The sequence below is a fragment of the Pteronotus mesoamericanus genome, unplaced genomic scaffold (assembly GCF_021234165.1).
Source record: "Pteronotus mesoamericanus isolate MK-2021 breed Mesoamerican mustached bat unplaced genomic scaffold, CSHL_Meso_final contig_179, whole genome shotgun sequence".
In the NCBI taxonomy this organism is placed as follows: Eukaryota; Metazoa; Chordata; class Mammalia; order Chiroptera; family Mormoopidae; genus Pteronotus; species Pteronotus mesoamericanus.
Genome location: NW_026555075.1, coordinates 256,039 through 279,981, shown reverse-complemented (window position 1 = coordinate 279,981; position 23,943 = coordinate 256,039). Strand labels below are relative to the sequence as shown.

General features: G+C 40.9%; 1 protein-coding gene across 1 annotated transcript in view; it reads right to left on the bottom strand.

Annotated features, from left to right (window-relative positions):
- ANKRD44 (ankyrin repeat domain 44) overlaps nucleotides 1–23,943 on the bottom strand; it is a 285,622-nt gene that overhangs the window by 172,578 nt on the left and 89,101 nt on the right. Inside the window, exon 2 of the mRNA XM_054566695.1 lies at nucleotides 6,829–6,912. Within this exon, the coding sequence (XP_054422670.1) occupies nucleotides 6,829–6,912 (84 nt within the window). The remainder of the gene's footprint in view (nucleotides 1–6,828; nucleotides 6,913–23,943) is intronic.

Genomic DNA, 23,943 nt, shown 5'->3' with positions numbered 1-23,943 from the left:
CTCTCATCTCTACTGTCTGGAGGGTGCAAATTGTATATCATTGTAAGATTGCTCCTCCAACCTCCAAGGCCAGTGCAAGAGAAAAGAGGCCTCGCGCTGTTGAGCACATCCAGAGGGTAATTAGGAATGATGCTAACCAGACCTGCCTTCGCACATTTCAACTGCCCGTGAAGCCACGTTGCTACAGCCTGCTCAACGCCGTCCGGAATTCACGAATCACTGTCTACAGGACACAAGTCATGGCTTCCAAACCAGGGCCCTACATCCTGGGTCGTGGTCCAACAGGGAGCAGGGGACGCGACAGCGTGCCAGGCACATGCTGAGAGACAGGGCACCTACCCTCAGGATAAAAAGCACCCCTCTAAGAGCAGTGAAGGGACCACTAACTGCCCCCAGGGCCAGGGAGGCAGAAGTGCTGTCAAAACTCAAATAACGGAGCCCTCAGCCTGAGGATCACGCTTTAGATTTCCAGGTGCAGGGAGCCAGAGAAACCCTAACTGCTGAGTATTTGCTGATCTCATCCACGGTTAGCAAAACAGTGGCCTGCCGGCCGGATTTGGCCCACAGATGTGTTTTCTTTGGCCAGAACACTGTTGGACCATTTCTTTGGAATCCACATTTAACAATTTAGAGATTTCCTGTATTTTCTCTTTACAACTTAAAAAGCCTGGGCCACACCGTGCCTGCAGTCCTGGGCAGCAACACTCAGTGAGACGTTAGCAGGGATCACACCCGCTGACTGTCTCAGTTCGGGGGTGCTCGGGTCCCTGCGCTAAAGAAACAACTCGGGTCTTCATCCCCCTGTCAAATTCTTCATTTGAAAAGGAAAAAAACAAAGTAAAATACACATAGGTGAGGGAAAATACAGAAAAAATCTAGAAGCTTAAACGGCTGTGCTATATAGTTTGCATTTCTAATATCTGGGGAATTTGACATGGCACAATGAAGCTGAGAAAAGGTTAGAGAAGATATTAAATTTATCACTTGAAGTTCTTTAAAGTCATACTGCATCATTCTGGGTGGATCCAAAAAATATATATTTTTTTAAAAGAAATAGTGCCAATTTCTAGTTATAAAATTAAATCATGAGAATATAATATACAGCATGGGTACTATAGTTAAAAATACTCTTGCATATTTGAAAGTCACTAAGAGCAGATATTTAACATTCTCATCACAAGAAAAAAATTTGTAACTATGCATGGTGATGAATGTTTACCAGACTAATTGTGGTGATCACTTTGTACGCATACACACAAGAACAAATTACAGGTTTACTGCCAGTAATTTATCTTGTTGTTTGAAAAAGTCCCCTCATCATACAAAGTTGACACAGCTTCTTTTTTCTCACTTGGGTTATCAGAGGCCATGATCCCCTGAAGTGTTGCCCTGAGTTCAGAACTGCAACCTTAATGGTTTTTTCCTCTTCCTTCTCTGTAAGTTCTTTGCCAGCATAAGCTTAGCTCTCTCTCCAAGATTTGTTCTATTACATTCACATATCATCCCTTCCTTCCTGGAATTGGAAAGAGTAAGCAAAATGCACCAATATATTTGGGCCAAATCCTACTGTTACATAGTCAACATTAACAGCCTGACATAATAGATGGATTTTAAAAATCAACTTGGGGACAACCCAAGTGTAAAAAGACATTCTTGAAACTATTAAAACAAAATAAAATTGAATCTACACAAGGTATTTGATGATACTGAGGAATTACTGTTCATTTTATTTGGTATGATGGTATGCGTGTGTGTGTATTCCTATCTGTTGGTAATACTTTAAAAAAGAAATAAACACCATGGGTTTGCTATCACAGGGGACTTACAATTCTTGGAATTGTAGTCTTTCATAGTTGTAACACACTTTAAATATCACCTAATCCAGGCATGGAAAAAGTATTTCAATTTACAGGCCAACTCCAAGTTAATAGTGCTGCGCTGAAAAGAAATTTTGGTCTTTACGAGTCAAAGAAAAAAAAATAGTCCTGATCCATTCGCAATGTCAGCCAAGGACACAAGTTAGCAGAGCGGGGCCACATGTACTATTATTAGTCACCTTGAGAACTTCTAGTCTAGTGTTCTTTCAGGGAGCTTATTACTTGTCAAGTTAACTCATTACGCCTGTAGACAGCTCTGTCTATTAAGTAATTTTTTTATATTTTGAGCTGAAATCTTACTTCCTGTGGCTTAAAACCACATGACATAATGATTAAGTTCAGTTCCATTTTAACTCGACAGTGTTTGAACTATTTGGGAACATTCTCCTGTCCTACCCAAGTCTAAAACATCACCAGGTCTTCTCCAACTCTTCACATGGCATGGTCTGTCCCCTGTCCTCGCCAGTCGCCATTGACAGGCACCAATCTGTCTCAGACCCTGTCCCACTATAGCAGAGTAAAACTGTCTATTGATGTCATGTTGCCAAAGCATTATCCCAGAAATGCCTTTACTGAGTTCAATTTTTGGTTTTTGGAATCTCTGCATTCAGTTTTAATTCAGATATTTAATCTTGAGCTCAATTCGGTTAGTCTATTGAAAGCTTCTAAAATCTTTCTAGTTATCAGCCACATCTGGGTCAATTTAAAAGAAAAAGAACTCATGGACACGGACAACAGTGTAGTGACTTGCAAGGATGAGGAGTGGGGTGAGTGGAGGGGGAAGAGGGTATGGAGGAATAAATGGTAAATGGAAAAAAATACAATGAAAAATGAACAATTGCCCTGACCAGTATGGCTCAGTTGGATGTGTCCCGCAAAGCCAAAGATGGCCTGTTCAATTCCCTGTCGGGGCACATGCCTGGGTTGTGGGTTCGGTCTGTCCCCCAGTCAGGGCGGACATGAGAGGCAACCAAACCATGTTTCTCTCTCACACTAATGTTTTACTCCCTCTCCTTCTCCCTCCCCATCCCTCTTCTCTCAAAGTAAATAATAAAATCTTTTTTAAAAATGAACTATTAAATTTTTTAAATAAATAAATGGATTTTTCAGAGCGTACCACTGTCTTCCCACATTTCTTGGTCCTGTTATGCTACTAGTCAGAGAAACCACAAAAAAAGACTCAGAGGACCCTTCCTGACCCTTTAGTAGCTTCTCAAATCCATTGGTAGGCTTTCAGTCTTACCAAGAGAACTTCCAACCTTACAACTGAGACCTGAGGGACACTAAGCCACACACTCTGAGACAACTTGTCCCCATAGGCAGAAATGAAAAATAGGCCATCACGGATTGGCTCAACATAAGTACCAAAGGAAGGTTTTGTCATTCACTCAACACGTGTTGCAAGGACTGGACCGGGCAAGAAAATGAGAATGAATGACACAGTGGCCATGTCAACAAGTACACAGTATCTCAAAAGTAAAACATAGAAATAGCTCGAGTAAAGTGATCAGGCAGCTACAAAGAGCTATGGGAGTTGAGGGAAGAGGTAGGTTTCTTTGGTTGAGTTGAAGAGACGGCAAAGAAAGGAAGTGAAATTAGTACAATTTAACAGAGGAGGCAAAAGTGGGTGGGATTGGAAGAGAGGAGAAGTGAGAAAAGAATAAATACCAACAGGTTGAGTAATTTGATTTGGTTGAGGCATAGGGTTCATGAATACTACTAGTGGGAAATAAAGTTTTGTGTCTCATTAACAGGAGGTTCCTCCACTATTTATTTTCCTTTCTTGACATTTAAATGTACAGGCTAGCAGCCTCTTTCCTTCCTGAAATGAATCTACAGGCTGAGGTTTCTAATCCTTATTTGTCTTTCATCTCTCTGTTCCCTTGTTAACTACCACTTCCCCTAAACTTCCTAATCCACACCCTGCAAGAGAGTCCAAATGACTGATCCCAAAAGAGTATCAGCAAAAGAAAAGCATGATGTTCAGACAACAGCTCAATGTGTACAACATACTGAATAACAGAGTGGGGGATCAAATCATCTTCTTTATACTCACCTGAGGGAAGGGATAGGGGGATGTGACCAGGGAGCCTGCAGAGGGGTGAGTGGAGATGTAAAGGACCGCATACGAACAGTCAGTAACTATGTGTGGGGCCAGGTGGGTACTTGAAACATTGGGGGGATCACCCTATGAAGTACCTGATTGTCTAACCACTGTGCAGCATACCTGAAATTAATACAGAATAATACTGAATATAAACTGCAATTGAAATTGTTTTTTAAAAAAAATATCAAAAAAATAAAAATTAAAAAAAGAGGGGTGAGTGGAGGAAAAGGACTGTGGACCCTGGAGAGCCATACGATCCACCCAAGAAACTCGGCCTTCCTGTGTCTGTTCATTCATTCCTTCAACCATTCGTTCATTCATTTATTCCTGTCTCTCCTAGCATCCCTCCCTTCCCTGCTGCCGTACATCCAACGGCCCACAAATACAAAGCACATTCCACAGCAGTACCCCTTAGGCCTCAGTTTGCACACCACTTCATCAGCCCCTTGTGATTAACCTAGACCCAAACATAGCCGCTTTTAAAAATGCATTGCAGTGTGATTTCTCATCTATTGACTCCTCTGCCAAATTCCAAGCTCCTGGAGGGAAAGAGCTGTCTTCTTACTTCTGTGTCCATAGGACCGAGCACAGAGTCTCAACTCAGTAAAGAACTGGTCAATGAATAAAGAACACACTTCACAGAAGAGTGGTATCACCTGATTTCCCTAGAATTCTATCAGACCCAAGACTGGTATGGCCAAGATTGCTAACCATTCACCAAAGTTCATTTGCTCCAACTCTTTTGGAACACAGCTACACTAATTTTCCAACCTCCCTTGTAGTTAGGGGCGGATATGCCTGAGATCTGGTCAACGTGATGGGAGTGGAAGGGGCTGCGCCACTTCCTGGCTGACCCATCAAAACCCTCCCATGCTTTGCTTCCACACTCTTCTTCCCCCCTGGCTGGACTGGAGACAGACCCTCGGGTGACCTGAGATGCCGCCTGTGCTACCTGGGACCCTATGTGGAAAAGAGCCACCCCTCTAACCTGTTCATAAAAGGACTAAACTTCTCTTAAATATTTGAGCCATCATACATTTAAGAGTTCATGTGTCACAATAGTTAACCTAATCTAACTAACCCACTAAGTTACAACTAAAATTAAGCTCTCCTAACCTTTATCAGCTAGCAGCTGTCGCTTTCCTAGGGAGAAATGGAGGCCCTCCAGAGCCTAGTGCCATCCTTCCCAGCATGTGTGACTGAACAAAAGTTCTGTTCGCTCATGATCATCAGGAAAAGATAGTAACCTTGCCTTTGGTTTGCCTGCACTTGGGCCACAGCCGCGACATAGGCTGGGGCCAATTCCAGTGACGCCAGAACACTGCTGGCCTTGACCTACTCAGAAGTACAAGTCACACCCCACAGACCTTGGACTAATGCCCAACAGCCTTCTCGAGCAGCCTGGTCCTGGCCTCATCTGTGCTTACTTTGCAAAAATGCCACAAAACACTGACCCGTTGTTTTCAGGGCAGAAGCTGCCAAAAGCTTTTGTGAAAAGCCACAGCAACCTGCCCTGCCACAGAACAACGGCCGCACCAAGTAACTTGCCTTCCACATAGAGCCTTCAGCTGGCCCGACAGAGACACAACCTCAGACATAATTCATTTCCCTGTGGCAAAGCTCTTCTTACACTACAGATGTGTTTGCCTCTTGATGTTGTCTCTACTTAATGCCAGAGACTTCAAAGAGAACTCCTCTCCCCAGTTGACTGGGGCACTTAGGTAATTGAGTTACATTAAGAGAATTAGTAGCACGTACTGCATATAATTGCTTGTTCAACTCGGGTCTAGGAAACTATTAAAAGCGTAAATTATTGACTAACTCTTTTTTCATTGCAGGTTTGTTTTGAGAGTTTCCCAATACAATGGTTCTTAATCTTTTAGGGGTCATAGGCCCTTTTAATAATTTGATGAAATGTCTTGAGCCTTTCACAGAAAAATATAAATGTCCACAAGTGCACACATATATTACATAGGATTTCATGTATGCATGGGATGTCGAGTTCACCCATGATCCCGGGTTCATGGACACTTCATGTTTGCAGAGGTTTGCAACTTCATGGTTGCAGAGGTCAGCAACCTTTTCCTTGAAAGGGCCAGAAAGTAAATTTTTTTTGGCTATTGGGGCTACATACAGTCTCTGTCACAATTACTCAACTCTTGTTGCAGCGCAAAAGTTGACATGGCTGTGTTCCAACAAAACTTTATTTACAGACTCTGAAATGTGAGTTTCATATAATTTTCATGTGTCACTAAATATTATTTTTCTTTTCATTTTTTCAGCCATTTACAAACTAGAAACTATTCTTAGTTGGTAGTCTGTACAAACACAGGTGGCCAACCAGAGCTGGTTACCCCCTGCTGTGGAGCATGAATTCTAGATGTAAAAATATTACATCTTTATTTTCACTAACTTCTCATGGAAATTTTACATTTTCTTCCATTATGAATGTAGGTGGCAAATCTCAGTAGGGTCAGCAGTAACTAAGACTTGCCACTAGCAGAAGTCACAGGTATGTTCATACCATGTAAGAGTTGTTTCAAACGACACAGAATATTGATCATATTTTTAAATTATGGCTATTATTAGACCTTTTGTTGTATCTTGCTATTTAAATGTATTGCTAAAGTAGCACATACATTATTATACCACAACTCTGATTTTTAGTATTTTGATAACTGTATTTCAATACCATCAATTTCCTTTCTAACCCTACACATTTTGTTTTATGGATTTAAAAACAGAATTGTGAGAAGCAGTCCTGAGGTTTCACCGGATACCAATGAGGCTCATGGTACAGAAAGGCTAAGAGGGCCTGAGCAGGCAAAACACAGCGTCGCCTACCAGAGCATTCACATCTTCCGTTTTGTGGATGAGCATCCGTATCTCCTCCGGATCACCGCTGAAGATGGCTTGGACCAGTGGTGGCTGTAAACACAGGAGAATTGGAATTACAACTATAATTAAACAATTTAATTGTATTCAGAGGGAGTTGGCTAGAAAATTTCTTCCCCAAAAGTTGATTCAACAACTATCAGTTGGCAAACAAAGATGAATGTGGCTCAGACCCACACTCACTAGAAGCCTAGTGGGGAAGGTATTTTCATGAAGTAACTATAATACAATTTGAAACCCATGACAGACAGTCACATCTAACCTGAGGCTATGAGTTTAACATGAAAACCTCCCATAGTTGAAATTGTCCGTGACAGGCCCTCAAATTCCTCATCAAGGAAACTACCAACTCTGTGGGTTTTTTCACACAGTCCCCCTGCCAGCTCCCCACCTCTCATTAGACAATGTTCCCTGGTACCTTCCAACACTTTCATTCCTCAAGGATGTTAATGGCCATGTTTCTGGCCTCCTGAACACTGTTTCATCAATGTTTAGAAAACCTTTGAAATCATTCCCGAACACTTCCCACAGCTTTAGCCAACAGGCACTGAGTACTTCACACACGATCACACCGCACTGCCCGTTCAACGCCTGTGGTACAATAATGGGTGAGGAGCAGGAAGGAGGGGCATTACCGAGCACTTATTACTGAATCAGCCACATTAAACAGGACCCAACACAGTAGATGGATTTATAAAGTGCGATGGAAACAGAAGTGAAAGAGAAACTAGCTCTGCTCGGGTAGCAGGCAGGGTGAGGAAAGGCGTGTACCCAGAAAAGCGTCATGAGAGGCAGCTCAATGAATATGAGTTTGCAAACAGGGGAGGAAGGGCCTCCCAGGCAGAGAAATGAGGGTGTGCAAAGGTGTGGACATGCAGAGAACCTGATACATTAGAAGTGCCGCTGTCAGCCTGCTGACCAGAATGTGGGGTGAGAGAGAACGAGGGGTGGGGTTGGCGCTGCGCTGGCTGCAGGTAGTGAAGAATCCTGTCCAACACCAGCTGCACCGCCCGCCAGCTACATGCTGAATGCATTTCCCATGCATAATCCGGGGGTGAGTGTGCTCTTTGCTGCCCGGCCCCTCATAGGATTGTTATTAGGAACAAATGAGGTCACTTATGGGAAAACCCTCTGTAGCCATATAACCCTACACAAGTAACATGTTTTCATTAATGTTTAACAATGCCAACATGGAATATTTGACCATTTGTTCAAACTTTCAAAACCTTCACAATCAGACACACACACACTCACTCATTTCACTGACAACTTTTGTTAATACTTTAGTCCTAGTGGGAAATAAGACGACAGTTTTCCAAACTTGTCTGACTGTAAGAATCCCCTGGGATGCTTGTTAAAACAATATTCCCAGATCCCTTCCCTGAAGATTCTGATTTAGTATATCTGGGGTGTGATCCTGTGAATTTATATTTTTAATAAATGCCTACTTAATTCTTAGAAAGTGGTAAATGCTTGAGCCTCACCTGCCTCAACCTGCCCCTGCGCCAGCTATGTGAGAATCCAAGTCCTCATTTTTCCTATAAATTTTCCTTTCTCTTTTTTACCATCCAATTGCCTTCCTTACAGGTTTTAATGGTGTTTCTTGTTAATTGGGGGAACCAGTGTAAGCACTATCAGTGGGATCTGCGAGGTCTGTCCAGAAGGCATCCAGCCATGTAACATGAAAAATAGAGGCATTTACTGAAGAAGATACAAGATACAAGAAACGTTGTACATAGGACAATGACGCCTCAGTCCCCTTCAAAGTGGACACCCTGGGATCTCACACAGTTCTCCTAATAACCATCAGCTGCCCCATCATATTTTCCTGAACCTCATTGACAGACTGAAATCTCTTCCCCTTCAAAAGTGATTTTAGTTTTGGGAAAAGCCAGAAGTTGCAGGGTGCCAAACCTGGGTTGGAGGGGGGCTGAATCACCTGGGTGATTTGATGTTTTGCCAAAAAACTCTGCACAAGATGTGATGCATGAGCAAGTGTATTGTTGTGACGAAGCTGCCAATCACCAGTTACCTATAACTGTGGCCTTTTGAATCATCCAAATAGTTTCTGCAGAGGTATGCAAGCTTAATGCAAAATTTGATGCAGATTTGTTGTTCTACTTGCTCAGTCATTTTGAATGTGATGGCCACACACTACATATGATCACTCAGCAGTGTCTACTGCCCCCACTGACCAGTACAGTGAAGTCATCATTGTTCACATATGCACATTCCAGTCCACTCTCCTTGGCTGCCAGGTTACATAAATGTCACACAAACCATTCTTGTTACCTATATTAACAATGGCTGGATTTTTTCCGGACAGACCTTGTATACAGTAAGAGTCCTTGAGCACACACTGTATTTTAAAAATGTTAAATTGTAGATAAATATTTCAATATGCCAGGAACTTGTCCACAGTTTTCCCCTCTGCCATAAAAGTTTCCAGCAAGTGAACAGATGTATCTCTTTTTTGCCCAAAATACTCTCTCAATTCTACCTTTTTGCCAAGGTGTATGATTCAGAGATACGTTCTCCAATTGCCAACAATTAAGTTGCAGGAAAGAAGTCTTGAAAAGAATGCAAGTTTTATACTAGCTCAGTGTCAACTGGCTGCTCTCCCAAAACAAGAAGATCCGGCTACATGCTTCCTGACGACCTGCTAACCAAGTCTCTGGGTTATCAGCCCCATGGCAATGGCTGTTTTTCATATAAAGCAGAGTCAGATACACACTCACGATTTCAACAAAAATATTGAATTTCGTTTATGTTTCATAATTCTCTATCTGCTGTGCTCCTAGTCAAATGCTTGTGTGCACTTTTCTGCCTTTATGAACTCCAAAAAAATAAATAAATAACAAGCCCCAATAACCATAGGGTCATAAGCAGAGGCAAGGTCCAAGAAGATGTCAGTGTTAAATCAATAGTGATCAATTAATAGTTGAGAAGTTAAGATGCTGAGGAACAAACCCATCCCGATAATTAAGGCACCACTGGTCAGTCACTTTAAGGAAAAACAGCTAGGTAAGAAAAGCCTCTCATCGCTCACGTGTGTAAGGAATGTGTACAGATATCCTGTTGCACTTGGTCCTCACACCTCTCAAGAAAGACAAGGGTTCCAAGCCAGGGCTGGAACGTTGCCAGGGACAGCCACCCCGACAATGCTGCCAGGTGGGGACTCCAGCACGGTCCTTTAGCAGGGAGTGGTGTGGAGAGCTTCCCAGACACCTCTTGGCACAATCCCTGAGACTGTTTTGAAGGCCATCATCAATGCACCGAATTCCCAACAGCGGATGGTGTGCACACTTGCGCAATACCTCCAGGCCTCGCTCTGGTAAATCTGCTTTGGAGAGCATTATCAATGCACAGAATTTCCAGCATCCACTGGGAAGTAGAAAATGAGCTACTGTTGTAACTTTTCCAGTACTGCAGTCACATCTATACATAGATATACCCACATGCACATGTCTACATGTGCATGGGTATCTACACTCATGTGCACATACAGAGATACATGTTGGTTCACATATAAACCCCTCACACTCCCTGCATAATAGAAAAGTGCCTGTTCTCCAAAGTCTTGCTAGATGGACATCTCCAGCCTCAGCTAGGCAATGTGGCCACTGTGGCATCATTGTTTTCACAATTGCAAATCCAAGAACCGTGGAATTCCAAACCAGGACTTCCCAGACACACACTTTGCTTAAACGGAGCCGAATGTTTGCATGGATGTTAAGTCTTGAATGAAATTACTGTGATTCTTGAGCAAATTAGTATTTTTTTGAAAAAACATTATGAGCATTTCCTTTTTTCTCTACACTCCCCCCAAAAAACATGCCCAGTGAGCATTTTGGCATTCCCTTTTGTTGAGATTCTAATCCGATCCTGCTGTTTTATTTTTCCCAAAGTATAAACACTCTGAGAATAAATATTTGGAAAAAGATATATCTAAATACTGGCTCAATTATATAATATTAAGAAAAGGTAACTTTTAATCACAACATTCTTGCTCATACATATAAACTACTTATACTGCATTAATTACTAATTGTTAACCTGCATCATTTGAGCTTTTGTCTTGACCTTAATAAAGCTTAGAAGCAAAGTCTTACCTGAAAAATGCAGTCCTAGGTGTTTATGGGTTTTTCATTTTAAAGTTTCACACATTCAACATCAGTGTATACAGGAGTACTTTGTGTGCAACAGAGTACGAAGTTAATAAATACAAATTCATAACAAGGGTCAAAGTTATGAAAAGCAAATAGCAGCATGAAAAAAAAGAGATTCTAGCGCCATGAAAACTTTATTATCCCCTAAGGAAATTTTAAAAGAGGTATGCAGCAATTTCAGCTTCAATCACTAGAATTTCCTTTGCATGCTTAGTAGCTGTAAAGTGGAAATGACTGCCATGTGCTTGTGGATATTCTCACAGTCCTTCACGTAGATTCAGAAGGCATGAGAATACTTCCTGGCCACTTTGCCAATGGCATGAGAGAGATTCAATTTCACATGAGACCTGTCCTGTTTTAACATCACCAAGTATTCCGCACCCTACCATTTTTGCCTGGAGTGTTGACCACTGTCTCCTAAAGGTGACTGTCTGCAAGGCCGATGACATTCGGTCCCTCTAAGACGGAAAAGTGAGGAGCAGAGAGGCCCCTTGCATTTGGCAGCCATTATAAATTATGTAGCTAACATTGCTAACACTAGAAACTGAAAATATATCAGCAAAATGCTAGTTTCTCTATGCATATCCCCTATCAGCCCATATGATGCAAGACTTCTCGATTTTATCCTCAGTCTTTGAAAACAAATTGAGAAAATACCTGATTTCCACAAATAAGATGTTAAATCAAGCACATACTGATATTCTCAAGTGTTGCAGTAGAGTTATCATTCCACTAGGGGGAGCAAGATGGTAATTTGTTACCTGGAGACAACCATTCAGGTTGTGTAATTAAGAACAGCACTTGATTCAAGACAGAGAAGAACTCAAGCTTCTGAGAGAATTTTCAGTAATAAGTAAACACACACACTCTTTACACACCAAAAGAAAAAACAGAAACTTTCCTATTGATCCCTGAGAGTCCAAGTTGTTAGGGAAAAGTATCATTGTAAAGTATCATTTTCATCATTGCAAAATCCAATTCAATTATTCACTCAATTCCACTTCCAAAAAGTGCCTCCAACAGTTTAAGAGTAAAGCCCATCAAGGCTTCTAATGGAGAGAGTGCAGCTAGTGTAGAGTATCCATTCCAACCTAAAATTAGGTCATAGGTCCCTCCTCCAAAATCCCCTTATAACCACCAGTTGGATTTTTGCTAAAACCTTGCACAGTGCATTTCACTCCCTCTTTGTCAGAGCTGCATGTTCTGTGCTAACCAATTGGCTTTAGAAGATAAACAGAGTGACAGAGGCCGTCACTGGCCATCTGTACGTTCACTTAATGATAAGTAGCCCAAGAAGAGGCTCCAGCCATTCGTTCCAAATTCCTGGTGTGTTGCATGTCTTTTTCTGATTTGTCTGGGCAATCAAAGACTCCAACTATCAAAGAAAACATCTTGAATTCTAATCAGGAGTGGGTGTTGGGAATCAATCAATAGCCAAGAGGGAAAAAATTATATTCCGAAACATCTGTCCACACTTGAGTATTCTGAGTACAGTATGTCATTAAAGCAAGCTGGGAGCATGTTTTAGTAGCTAATAGCTGATGCAGCAATAATCTGGCCATATGAAGCCATCAACTTATATGAACATGCTGAAACACTTCATTAAATAAGAACTGGTTTTTGTATGAGGCAGTGCTTGCATTTTTACAAAAGGATAATAAAAATTTGTTCGAGTCACTAAATTTAATGGACAAAACTTGTTAGCTCCATCCATGTGGGTCCTGCTGTGTGATCTGCTGAAAGCATGCCATTAAATGCTTCCTGAATATAGATCACCCTTTACTTGGGGAGGAGTTCACTCCATCACAGAAAGATAATGATGATCATAAAAATCAAAATCTGTTTCCCTTAAGAACTGTACAAAATATATCGAATCCTCATAAACATTTTTTAATGCAGGACTACATGTCTGAAAATGTCTCTTACAGACTAAGCTGCAGAGCAAATGTCTATAACATTTCCAATTACTATTAATAACAGAAAAAACATAAAATCCCAAGTATTGGTAATATCCTTTCTATATGTAGCTATTCATTGACTCTTTCAACTATGGAAAAATAACTATTTTTAGTCAGAAAATGGAAAATTAATTTGTTATCTAACCTTTTCCAAAATGAAAATAACATTGACATTGATTATAGTTATTTAAGGACCAATTATCCAGTTTTTGGAATAAGCACATCCTTTGGTGTTGGTTGCACCTTCCTTTTTTGAGATTCTCCTGGTCTATTTCTCTGTTCTTCAATACAGAGCTACTCATGACCACTCTCACCAGAGGATAGCCAACACGAGGAAAAATGAAACCCACGCACTCAGAAAAAGTTGGGTAAAAGGAAGTGATGAAACAACAGTATCGGTTAGGTTGAAATCTGGAGGCAACGTTGATTTTTACAGGCCTGAGATCTTTCTCTTTTTCTTCCACACTAGGGGCTTAATGTATGGTATCAAATTGACCTGAAATTAACTTCTAGCCATAGTTACCTCATCTATAAAATGGGGTTTTCATAGCCATTTTATAAGATGTGTTTATGAAATTACCTAATATACGTAGCATCCCTTGTACAGGGCTGGATGCCTAATATGCACTCAATAAAAAAATAATGATTAGAGTTGACTTTGAGTTAAGGAGTTTAAAAACTTTTGCAGTCCAGTGTATTTATGTTCATCTATGTTACAATAGGAAAAATGAGGGATCTAGGGAGATTTCCTTAAAAATTACAGAGCAAATAAATTGAGTTAGGATTATAACCCACTTGACACCACCTATAAAGCAGAGGGACCCACCATACTGGGAGAGAAGCTTTTATAAGCAAGGGAGCAAAAATCAAACTGAGTCTTATTTGGCCTTCACTACACTGGGCGAACTCAAAAATGCCACACAACCTCCCTGTACTTAGGGACCTAATTTATAAAACCAAGATCAAAGCAACTCACCTGAATAATACATCATCTTTCTTTGACTAATCAAAGTGTGCCCCACATTCAGGTCCACTGGATGGGATGTGAAATCATAATTTTACTATTGACAGTTATCATAAATGTATATACAGTTATACTGTTTCTTTATGATCTTCTGGTCATCATAAAGGAGATTAATTCCATGTTTGAAGCTGTGAACAGGCTAAATGATTTGCCTGTTAGTAGCAAAAGTTGAGACTAAACTTAGTTTTCTTGCTTCTTGAAGTTTAGTACTTTCTCTCACATGCCATGTTAATAAAATGTAATATAATGCAATGCAATGAATATAGTATATTTTATATAATTCATGATCATGAGTTCAGCTTCAGTTTCAATGTATTTTCTATAGAGAAATATTACACACCATATGACTCACTAAGGAAAAATGTCACCACTCATATTCTCTATATTTTGCGCATATATAGTGAAAATATATGTGAACATATTCCTAGATATAGTTAGTCTCAACAAAATAACTAAGAATAAAACAATCATGCCAAAACTTAGAAAACAAACAGCTACAATCTTTCAAAGTACAGAGCTCAAAACGTAGATTTGAGTTACCAGAAAAATGAAGAAGGTAGGTGTTAAACTCAATTTTGAAGAATGAGACTAGAATAGATCTTTCCTGTTGGAGAATAATAAATGAAGACATTAGAAAAGTAAATAACTGAGTGGGGAGAGCACTAAGCCAGCAGAAGGAATTTTAACCTAGTCATGCGGGCAAACAGGAACTGGAATCTTGAGCAAGAGTTTATGCAAACATTTAAGCTGTGCACAGTGTGCGTTGAACACTGGAGGAGTTAAGAATGGAGCTAAAGAACTCATTTTGTTAGAAGACTATTGCCATAATCCAAGGCATGATAGGAAAGAACTTTCCCATCTTCCTTTACCTCGGGTTCCCCGATTGCTACTTGCAGGGATATATGTAGTGGAAACAACAGACACTGTTTTCAGTTCTCTGATGCTGCTCCATTCCTGGATGCAAGTTTGGCTCAGCATCTTGGCCACTTTCCGATGCTCTTTAAATAGAGCCCAAATCTCCTGCCCCCGAGACACTAATGTTTCCAGGTGAAATCGAGGTTATTTCCTTTAGCTCCTGGAACGCTTCCATTTTTCCCCTACAGAACCTCTGCGGAAGTGAGCTGTTTTGTCAGACTTGTCACTTGATCACTGAATTTAAACCATAGCTTTTCAAAAATAAGCCACATCCATAAAGAGAAAAGCAAAGCCAAACAAGGCAGACATGCTTTGCCAAGTGCCATATTTTGACTGGGATCTGCTGCCAACTCTCCACATCTTTTTTCACTCTGTCTAGTTTCAAATGGTTTGAGATCAAATCTAAACTTTAGGTAGGTTAATTAAATAGCATTCGGGAGTTAACTTTCAAAGGAAGTTAATTTAAGTAAGAACACAATGGATCCAAAAGGTGAATTCATACAGAATATTTAAATCGGTGTAATTACAGTAAAACAAAAAGAACAAAATACTTCTACAACACAGTTCCTTGTTTTAAAAAATTGTTGTAGAGGTTTTATTTCCTATCTTATTTTGCTTACTTTCTTTGTATAACTATTTTATAGCATATTGAATTCATGTGGTTTCAAATATAAAATGTGATTTAATAACATTAATCAACGTAATACATTCCAGCGATCTTTGTGGGGAAAAAAATCACACTTTCAGAAGATGATTTTCATGGTCATAAGTGTATTCAGAGTAATTTTTTGTCTGTTCAGATGCAGAAAGTGGTTCTCAGCTTTAGGATGTATTGTACAAATATGACTTTTCATTAATGCCCAGTATGTACCTCCCTTATCATAAAAGGGGCAAAAATAAAATAGTATTCCTGAAGAACAAACATAATTGAAAATGATCTATAATCACAGCAATATTTTCTTGTAGTTGATAGTAATTACAATTTTTGAGACTCTCAGAAATCAGAAGCTAAATAAAGCAATTCCGGTGTCCTTTAAAAACAACAACAAAATCAGTGTGCAGAAATGAAAGGCATTCATCAGGAAGATGGCAGTTTCATGCTCTATTTCAGGAGAATGGAATGGCCACATATGAGATATATGGATTAACTCAATCACATAAATCATTCATGATTTAAGCAAACTCCAAATTGGCTGTGCCTGAAATGTGTTAGAACCCAGATTCTTTCAAAACACCAGGAAGCCACATTTTGCCCAACTAAGTCTTTTCGAAGACCATGATAGCTTTCTTTTAACCCTCCTCCTTCCTTGCCATAGCTCTTTTTCTTTGAATTCCGTATATATTCCTCGGAAAAGAAAAGAGCAGTTAAACATGCACCGCCTCTCCCCTGGGAGCCTGGTGGGGGATCCAGAGATGTGTGAATGGAGCCAGCTTTCTGGCTCTAGCTCTTCAAACCACTCTCCAATCTAAGGGGCTGGGCTGACCAGGACCTCAATCCGTCTCCCGGCCTGAGATGCCTGGAGGGTCCCCTGCTGCCCACCGAACCAAGAAAGCCTTGGGAATGCAAATATATCAGAGATTCCCTTGGTGTAGTCTTTCAGGAAGAATCTTCTCAATTTCCCCACCCAATGTCATGGCAAGGGCGATCAGGGACAAATGCCAAAAGGAAATGATAAGACAGCAGGAAAAGAGGAGTCCAAGAGACTGAAAAACATTAGATAACATAAAATGGCAAAATTTGCAAAAAAGAACAAGTCACATTGTATTTCCTTGCAGAGACACCAACTCAGTTTATATTTCCTTTTTCTCTGCCAGGAACCCCTCCCAACAAGAGATGAAAAATATGTTTTTAACAAATTAATCTGGTAAATTTCAAAGAACCATATTCACTAAAATCCAACAAAGACTGGTTAAAAAATGTAAGAAATTTACTAAGCATAAGAGATTCAGACACAGATGTTGTAGTCAGTCGCTCCCTTGATGGAGTCCTTGAGGTGTGAGAGGCAGTATATGAGTACACACAACTTGAGTATAAATACTGTAGGAGAAGTACACGGAGAAGGAAGCAAAATCATATGTGGCCTCCTTTGATCTGAATATTGAAGAGTGGAGAGAATTTAAACAGGTAGAGATAGACAGAATGTGAAGGGAGTGCTCCTCCCTGAGAAGAATATGAGCAAAAGCTGGGAAGACTGAACACGCACAGGGAACCGTCACTTCTGCTGGAGCTGGAGAAAAGTGAGGTCAGCTGACAGCAGACAGGGATCCTATGAGAGAAGGCTTTGAATGCCAGGCTAAGGAATTTGGATGCTCTTCTGTAGAACTTGGGAGCCATGCAAGGTTTTTGAGCAGGGAAATGACCAAGGGGGGTGTGTGTGTGTGTCTGTGTGTGTGTGTGTGTGTCTGTCTGTCTGTCTGTGTGTGTCTGTGTGTCTGTGTGTGTGTAACTGCCTAAGAATATATAGCCACTGATTTGAGAGAGAGATAGGGAAGGAGAGAGAAGTCTCGATGTGAGAGAGAAACATTGATCAGCTGCCTCCTGCATGCACCCCAGCTGGGGATTGAATCCGCAACCTGACCAGGTACTGAACCCACCACCCTTTTGGTGTACTGGATGACACTCCAACCCACTGAGGCACCCAGCCAGGGCAAGAGCTGTGCTTTAGAATGATCACTCTGGAAACAGGTTGTGCGAGGAACTGGAAGAAGAGACTAGAGCAATACAAGTTGGGAGATTGCAAAAACAGCCTGGGCAAGAAGAGGTCCTAGGGGTGGAGTGTCCATCAGTTATGAGGACGCACATTCTTCTGGTGGCCAGGATGGGGATCTAAAAGGAAAATGAACTACATCCACCTTTATGCAGCAAGAGCTAGCCCACTGAGGCATAAGCCTGCATTCAGAAAGACCCTCACCAGCTTCCTCTGCGGGATGCGTGGCTCTCTGGAGCAGAGGCACCCCAGCCATGGGCAGAGGTGCCCCGGAAGTCCTGCAGCGCTTGCTTTCTCTACGTTCCCACGTAAGCAAGGCGCTCCAGTGGCACTCTGTCCTGTGCAGCTCAGGCACAGGAAGTTCCTAGGGCTCTGAAGCCAGTGAGCACCCTGCTGCGGTACCGCCTGCTGCTTCTCTCCCCACTGCACCGCAGAAACCAGGGCATCAAGGCTTTCGGCTTTCGTGCTGTCTTCACAGTTCAGGTTTTGACAGAAAACTTATCTTTATGTCATGAGGAAGAAAAAGAAAAACTTATCTTCATGTCCCAAGCGGAAACAAACAAACAAAAAAAACCCTAACCCAAGTATAATGTTATCTTTATTTCCTAATTCTAAACTTTAATCAAAAGGCAAACTTTTTTTTTTAATCACAAAAAGTTTGAAAACGAGAAAGAAGTATTATGGGAAAGGGGCTTTCTAATGCATGAAAACCTCTATGAGCTTTCTCTTCTCTCTTGCTGGATTGTAATCTTTCCCTGTTACAACAATACAGGGACAAGGTTGAGAAAAAACTTAATAACCTTTCCCACCACCACTGTTAACAGGCTAATGTGTATCCCTCCACATCTTTCCCCATGTGCCTGCTGACATATAGAAATATAGATGCAGATACAGGAAGTTACATACCCCTTGTCAGTAGCTATAAGATTAACTGATTTCTCTTAATAGCTAGATAATGTTCCATAATACAAAAATATCACAGTATAGTCCATCATTCCCCTTTGGATGAGCATTCAGGTTGTTTCTAGCTTATGCCGAAACAAACAAACTCTTATCGGTATCTATCCCGGCCAGAGCATTTCACAGTCAGAGCTACCGGAGCCGAAGGCATTTTCTGAATATCTACTACATGCTATTTTTATGAAATATACAAAAGAAATGTGTGACATAGTCCCTTCCTCAGAGAAAGCCAAGCACAGCTGGGAAATAAGCCTAACCCACACAAAACAATTAAACCGTGAGACAGGACTGAACCGTGTTCTACAGACTTCACGCAAATGGATGCCAAGTTTTCCTTTGACACAATGACAGATCAGAGAGATAGCTTGATGGTCCTTTAAGCCCTGACGTTTCAGGGGTCTCCTCTGATCCAGAAAAGGTGGAAACAAGGGCTAAAAAAAGTCAGTCGTGTCTGTGAGAAAGGCAGGACTTGAACAGGCCCGGGAACAGATTAGATCGAGAGAGAAAGATGTTGTATTTTGATATGACAAATGATCCAGGTCAAAACAGTGACTTTAGACATGTATATGCTCAGGAATGACAATAAGCAGCCTCTTCTCCAAATCACTGCATTTCTAAACAGCCCCTCTCATAGTCTCCTACCTGCACTCAGCTTCTTGCTTCAAGATATGAAAGAATCCTAAGCTTAGCTGCCACAGAGCATTACACTAACACTGATTTAAAAGGCACTGCTTCCAAACAGTCGTGGGGATGTAATGTATGGCACAGGGAATATAGTCAATAATATTATAATGACTTTGTATGGTGACAGATGGTTACTAGACTTATTGTGGAGACCACTTTGTAAAGTGTCCATGTATAAATGTTGAATCACTATGCTGTATACCTGAAACTAATATAATACTGTATGTCAACTATATTCTAATTTTAAAAATAATAATAATAAAATAAAGTGCACTACTTCCAGCCAGCATAAGCTTGAAAATACTTCCCAAGTCTCTTCCCTCCCTATCTTTCCCATGCCCCACCCCCACCCCCACCCCCACACATCACCTTGTTCTGTGCCCATTAAACAATAGCAGTCGTTTAAACTGTTCCTGTCCATCTGGAAAATTACATGAATAACATGGAAGAAAGTAATAATGAAGCTTAAAAGATTAGAATTTAAAGCAAAAAAAAAATTGAGTTCTTTTGAGAATCAAAAACTGTTAAAAAAAAGGTTGGTACGGATAATCTAGCTACTATAGTGTTGGTCTTTCACTCTATGTAGCAAAGCTGTGTTTGTAACTTACCAAGTCTATTTAAATATAAAATATATTTAGTAACATGCCTAAACTCAATCATATTGGTAAATAAGAATTGAGAGCTCAGTGTATATGCCAGATATGTTTTACGCCTTGATACTGAATATAAGTAACTCTGAGAAAGCTCTGAAAATGAATTAGGCATAAGTAAATTAATGTGTCTTTTATCTCAAAGACTTGCAATTAAAAAGTTGCATGTAATTTTTTTTTAAAGATTTTATTTTTTCACCTTTAGAAATAGAGGAAGGGAGGGAGGAAGAGAGGGAGAGAAACACCAAAGTGTAGTTGCCTCTTATGTGCCCCCTACTGGGGACCTGGCCTGCAGCCCAGGCATGTACCCTGACTGGGAATCGAACCAGCAACCTTTTGTTTCACAGGCCCGCGCTCAATCCACTGAGCCACACCAGCCAGGGCAGCATGTAATTTTTAACTGGGGTGGCGCCACAGAGAAGTCTGTGATTCTCTTTTTTTCATTGCCCTTCCTAGTCTAAAATTAGCTTTCAACATATTTTTTGAAACTTTAGGAAAACAAGATTTACTCAGAGGATGTAAATTTGAACACCAAGTTGAAAGACATAATCTTGACTGTCATGTTGCAGAAAATAGGAACTTTTAATAAGGAGAAGGAATTACTGAGTTTAAATAAAACCTAATTTGCTGTGTGTTTCTGTTTAGCAGTGGGGAGTGGGGAGGGATCTATGACTTCCGATGCACCAGCCCAACCACAAAGGCACCTAAGGTCTGAGACTGGGTGTCGGGGAGGCAGCTGGGGTCCTGACACCTCCTTTGGCCCACGGACCATAACTGAAAGGGCTCTTTTCTTGGGGGCTCCACAGCCCCTTTTCCTCACCAACCTCTCCCTGAATCAGCTCTAAATGGTGTGGAGATCCCCTTAGTACCTTTGCAAGTTAAATCTAGATTTAAGAATCTACACTACACACCTAACATCAAAACCCTTAGCAACTGTTACCCAGTCAATACACAACATTCCCGTGGTCTAAAATGCGCAATCTGATCATGGCTCCTTTGAGATCATGGTCCCGTTGTCCCAACTACGGGGACTTCTGGCTGCCCTTCCTCCTCCCTGGGTTAGAGCCGGGCTTGGCCAAAGGCAGTAAAATTAAGGTCTCGTGTGACGGTAACAGCCCGCCCAGACGTGTTGAGGCCTGCCCTCTCTTTTAGAGCACTCCGAGTACCTTTGGCATGTGTGACTACATTTTGCCTCTTGTATCATGCCTGATCAAAAATGTCCAAACAAGGCCACTGAGGGAAGAGGAAAGACGTTATCTGGGGAGCCGGGAGACGTGGGTTTGCTCTGGCCTTGGTGAGTAGGTGTTACATCACTAGGGCAAGTCACAAAGCTAGCAGAAACCTGTTTTCTTGCCAGAAAAGATAAGTTCAAAACAATCAACTCCCCACGAACAAGAAGGGGAAGACCAGATTTTATGAGGGGAAGCTCTGACGGGTCCAGGTAATGGTAAGTTCGCTCTGTGAGAACGGCAGGGCCACCAAGCATGTTGCACGCAGGTGGAGACACAGCAGGGCCAGCTGGTCAAAACCGGTCAGAGAACTGGGACCGCCAACACTGTTCCTCCTTTTTGGAGGATCAACATGGCTGCAGGGGAAATTTGACTAGTGGTTCGTAGCTAGGCTGCATGTCAGAATCTTCTGGGAAACTGGGTCCATCTCCGATGAGCCTAATGCAGGAAGTCAGAGACAGAAATCCCAGCACAGGTGCTTGAGAAGGCTTTCCAAGCAACGCGCATGTGCTCCTCAGATTTGCAGTGCTGAATCTGATCCTTCATATCAACACCTTAGCAATATTATAATTGTGACCCCCATAATCCACTTCAAGGAAGCTATCCAACTGAAATAACTAGAAATTCAGACAATATTTGCATAAAGATGTTCATAACAACAATACTCATGACAGCAAAAATTAGAAAGGAACCAATGTCAAAGCTAAAGAAACCATTAAATGTTGCAACATCTAAAGCACAAAAAGATTTACAAATGGCCAACAGGCACATGAAAAGATGCTCAACATTTTTAGTCATTAGAGAAATACAAATTAAAACCACAATGAGGTATCACTTCAGACACACTAGGACAGCTAAAAACAAAACAAAAAAATAAGTGTAAGTGTTGGTGAGAATGTGGAGAAATTGGAATACTGCTCACATGAGTATAAAATGGTACAGCTATTATGGAAAACAGTTTGGTAGTTCCTCAATAAGTTAAACATAGAATTACTGTATAAACCAGAAATTGCACTCCTGGGTATATACTCTTACTAAGGATGGGTGTTCAAAGAAAACGTTGTACACAAATGTTCATAGCAGCACTATTCCAATAGCCAAAAGGTGGAAACAACCTAAATGCCCATCAACTGATGAAGAGAGCTATGAAATGTGGCATAGCCATACAGTGGAATATTATTCAGCCATGAAAAAGGAATAACATATAGTGGTAGATGTTGCAACATGGATGAACCTTGAGAACATGCTGAGTGAAAGAAGCCACAAAACTTACAAAAAGCCCACATGTATGATTCCATTTATATGAAATAGCCAGATTAAGCAAATTTATCAAGACAGTAAGCAGGTTGATGGTTTCCAGGGATTGGAGGAAAAGGACACAGGAGGTAACCGCTTAATGGATATGGGGTTCCCTTTTGGGGTGACAAAATGTTCTGGAACTAGATGATAGTGCTGACTGCACCACATGGTAAATGTACTAACTGCAACTGAACTGTACGCTTTAAAATGGGTAAGAGAGTACTTTTCATGTTAGGTACGTTTTACCACAATAAAAAGTTATAATGCAAAAAACAATACTTTAGTTATTAAAATTGATCTTTCAAAGGAGTTTAATGAGATGTGGAAAATGTAAAAAAAGCAGTGTATGAAACTACTTACAGTGTGATCCCAGCTTCATAATATATAAATATGCACAGAAAAACAAGGATTGGAAGGAAATTTATAAAAATGCTAAACAGGATTCTTGACAGATACAATTTGTTATATTTTTCTGTAGATTCCCATATTTTCTATAATATTTTTATTGTTAAATAGTATTTTTATAATCATGAAATGACTTTTTTAAATGATGAAACCACTTGACACATTGGAGCACAGATAGGGAAAGATAAGAACCATGAAAGATCTGAAAAACAAGCAACCTAATGACTTCAGTGGTGGGGGCTGGACAATATAATGGGGTGGCCGAATCCGCAATCTGCAAATTTGTGTAACAATCTGGAGAATTTCTGTCTTGTCCAAAACTGGAATTGTGAATCTAGATCTTTTGAGTTTTCAAGAGACACAGTAGCTCCAGACTTTTAAGGGAAATACCATGATTTTTAAACATTGGTAAATTATTCAGTATTTTTCGAACACCACAGGCCAAACAAAATATATCTACGGGCCGGATGCAGCACACACTGCCAGTTAGCAAACGCCAGTTTATAGGAAGAGGAATGTTTAGCCTGGAAAAGGAAAATCTTCGAAGGGACATAGTAGTAACTTTGTGTACCTATGGCTATACGGAAAATGGTGTGGACTTCATCCAAGTGTCTGTAGAAAGCAGAACCTGACCTAACGGCTGGGCACTGTCAAGAAGCAGAATTGGGCCCCACAGATACAGAGGGTTTCTAACTATTAGAGCAGCTAACAATAAACAGTGGACTTCAAAATGCAGTGAGCTCCCAGGTCCCTGAGATGTTCCAGAAAAGGTACATGAGTAGGATTCCTGCTTTGGGTCTGTTTGACCAGGTCAAAGCCTCCCAATCACACCTGAGCATCAGAAACTTAAAAAAAAAACCAAAAAACAGATTTCTGGGCCCATCACGGAACCACAGGGTGAGGCCCAGGAGTGTGTATTTTTAAAAAGTGCCTCAGTTGCCTGGCAGATGATGTAGAACCACCACCGCACTGAACCCCCAACTCTGACGCCAGAATTCCATTAATTCGAATCCATGGCACGACCCAGCTGGCAGGCAAGGGAAGGGGAGACTGAAGAAAGGAA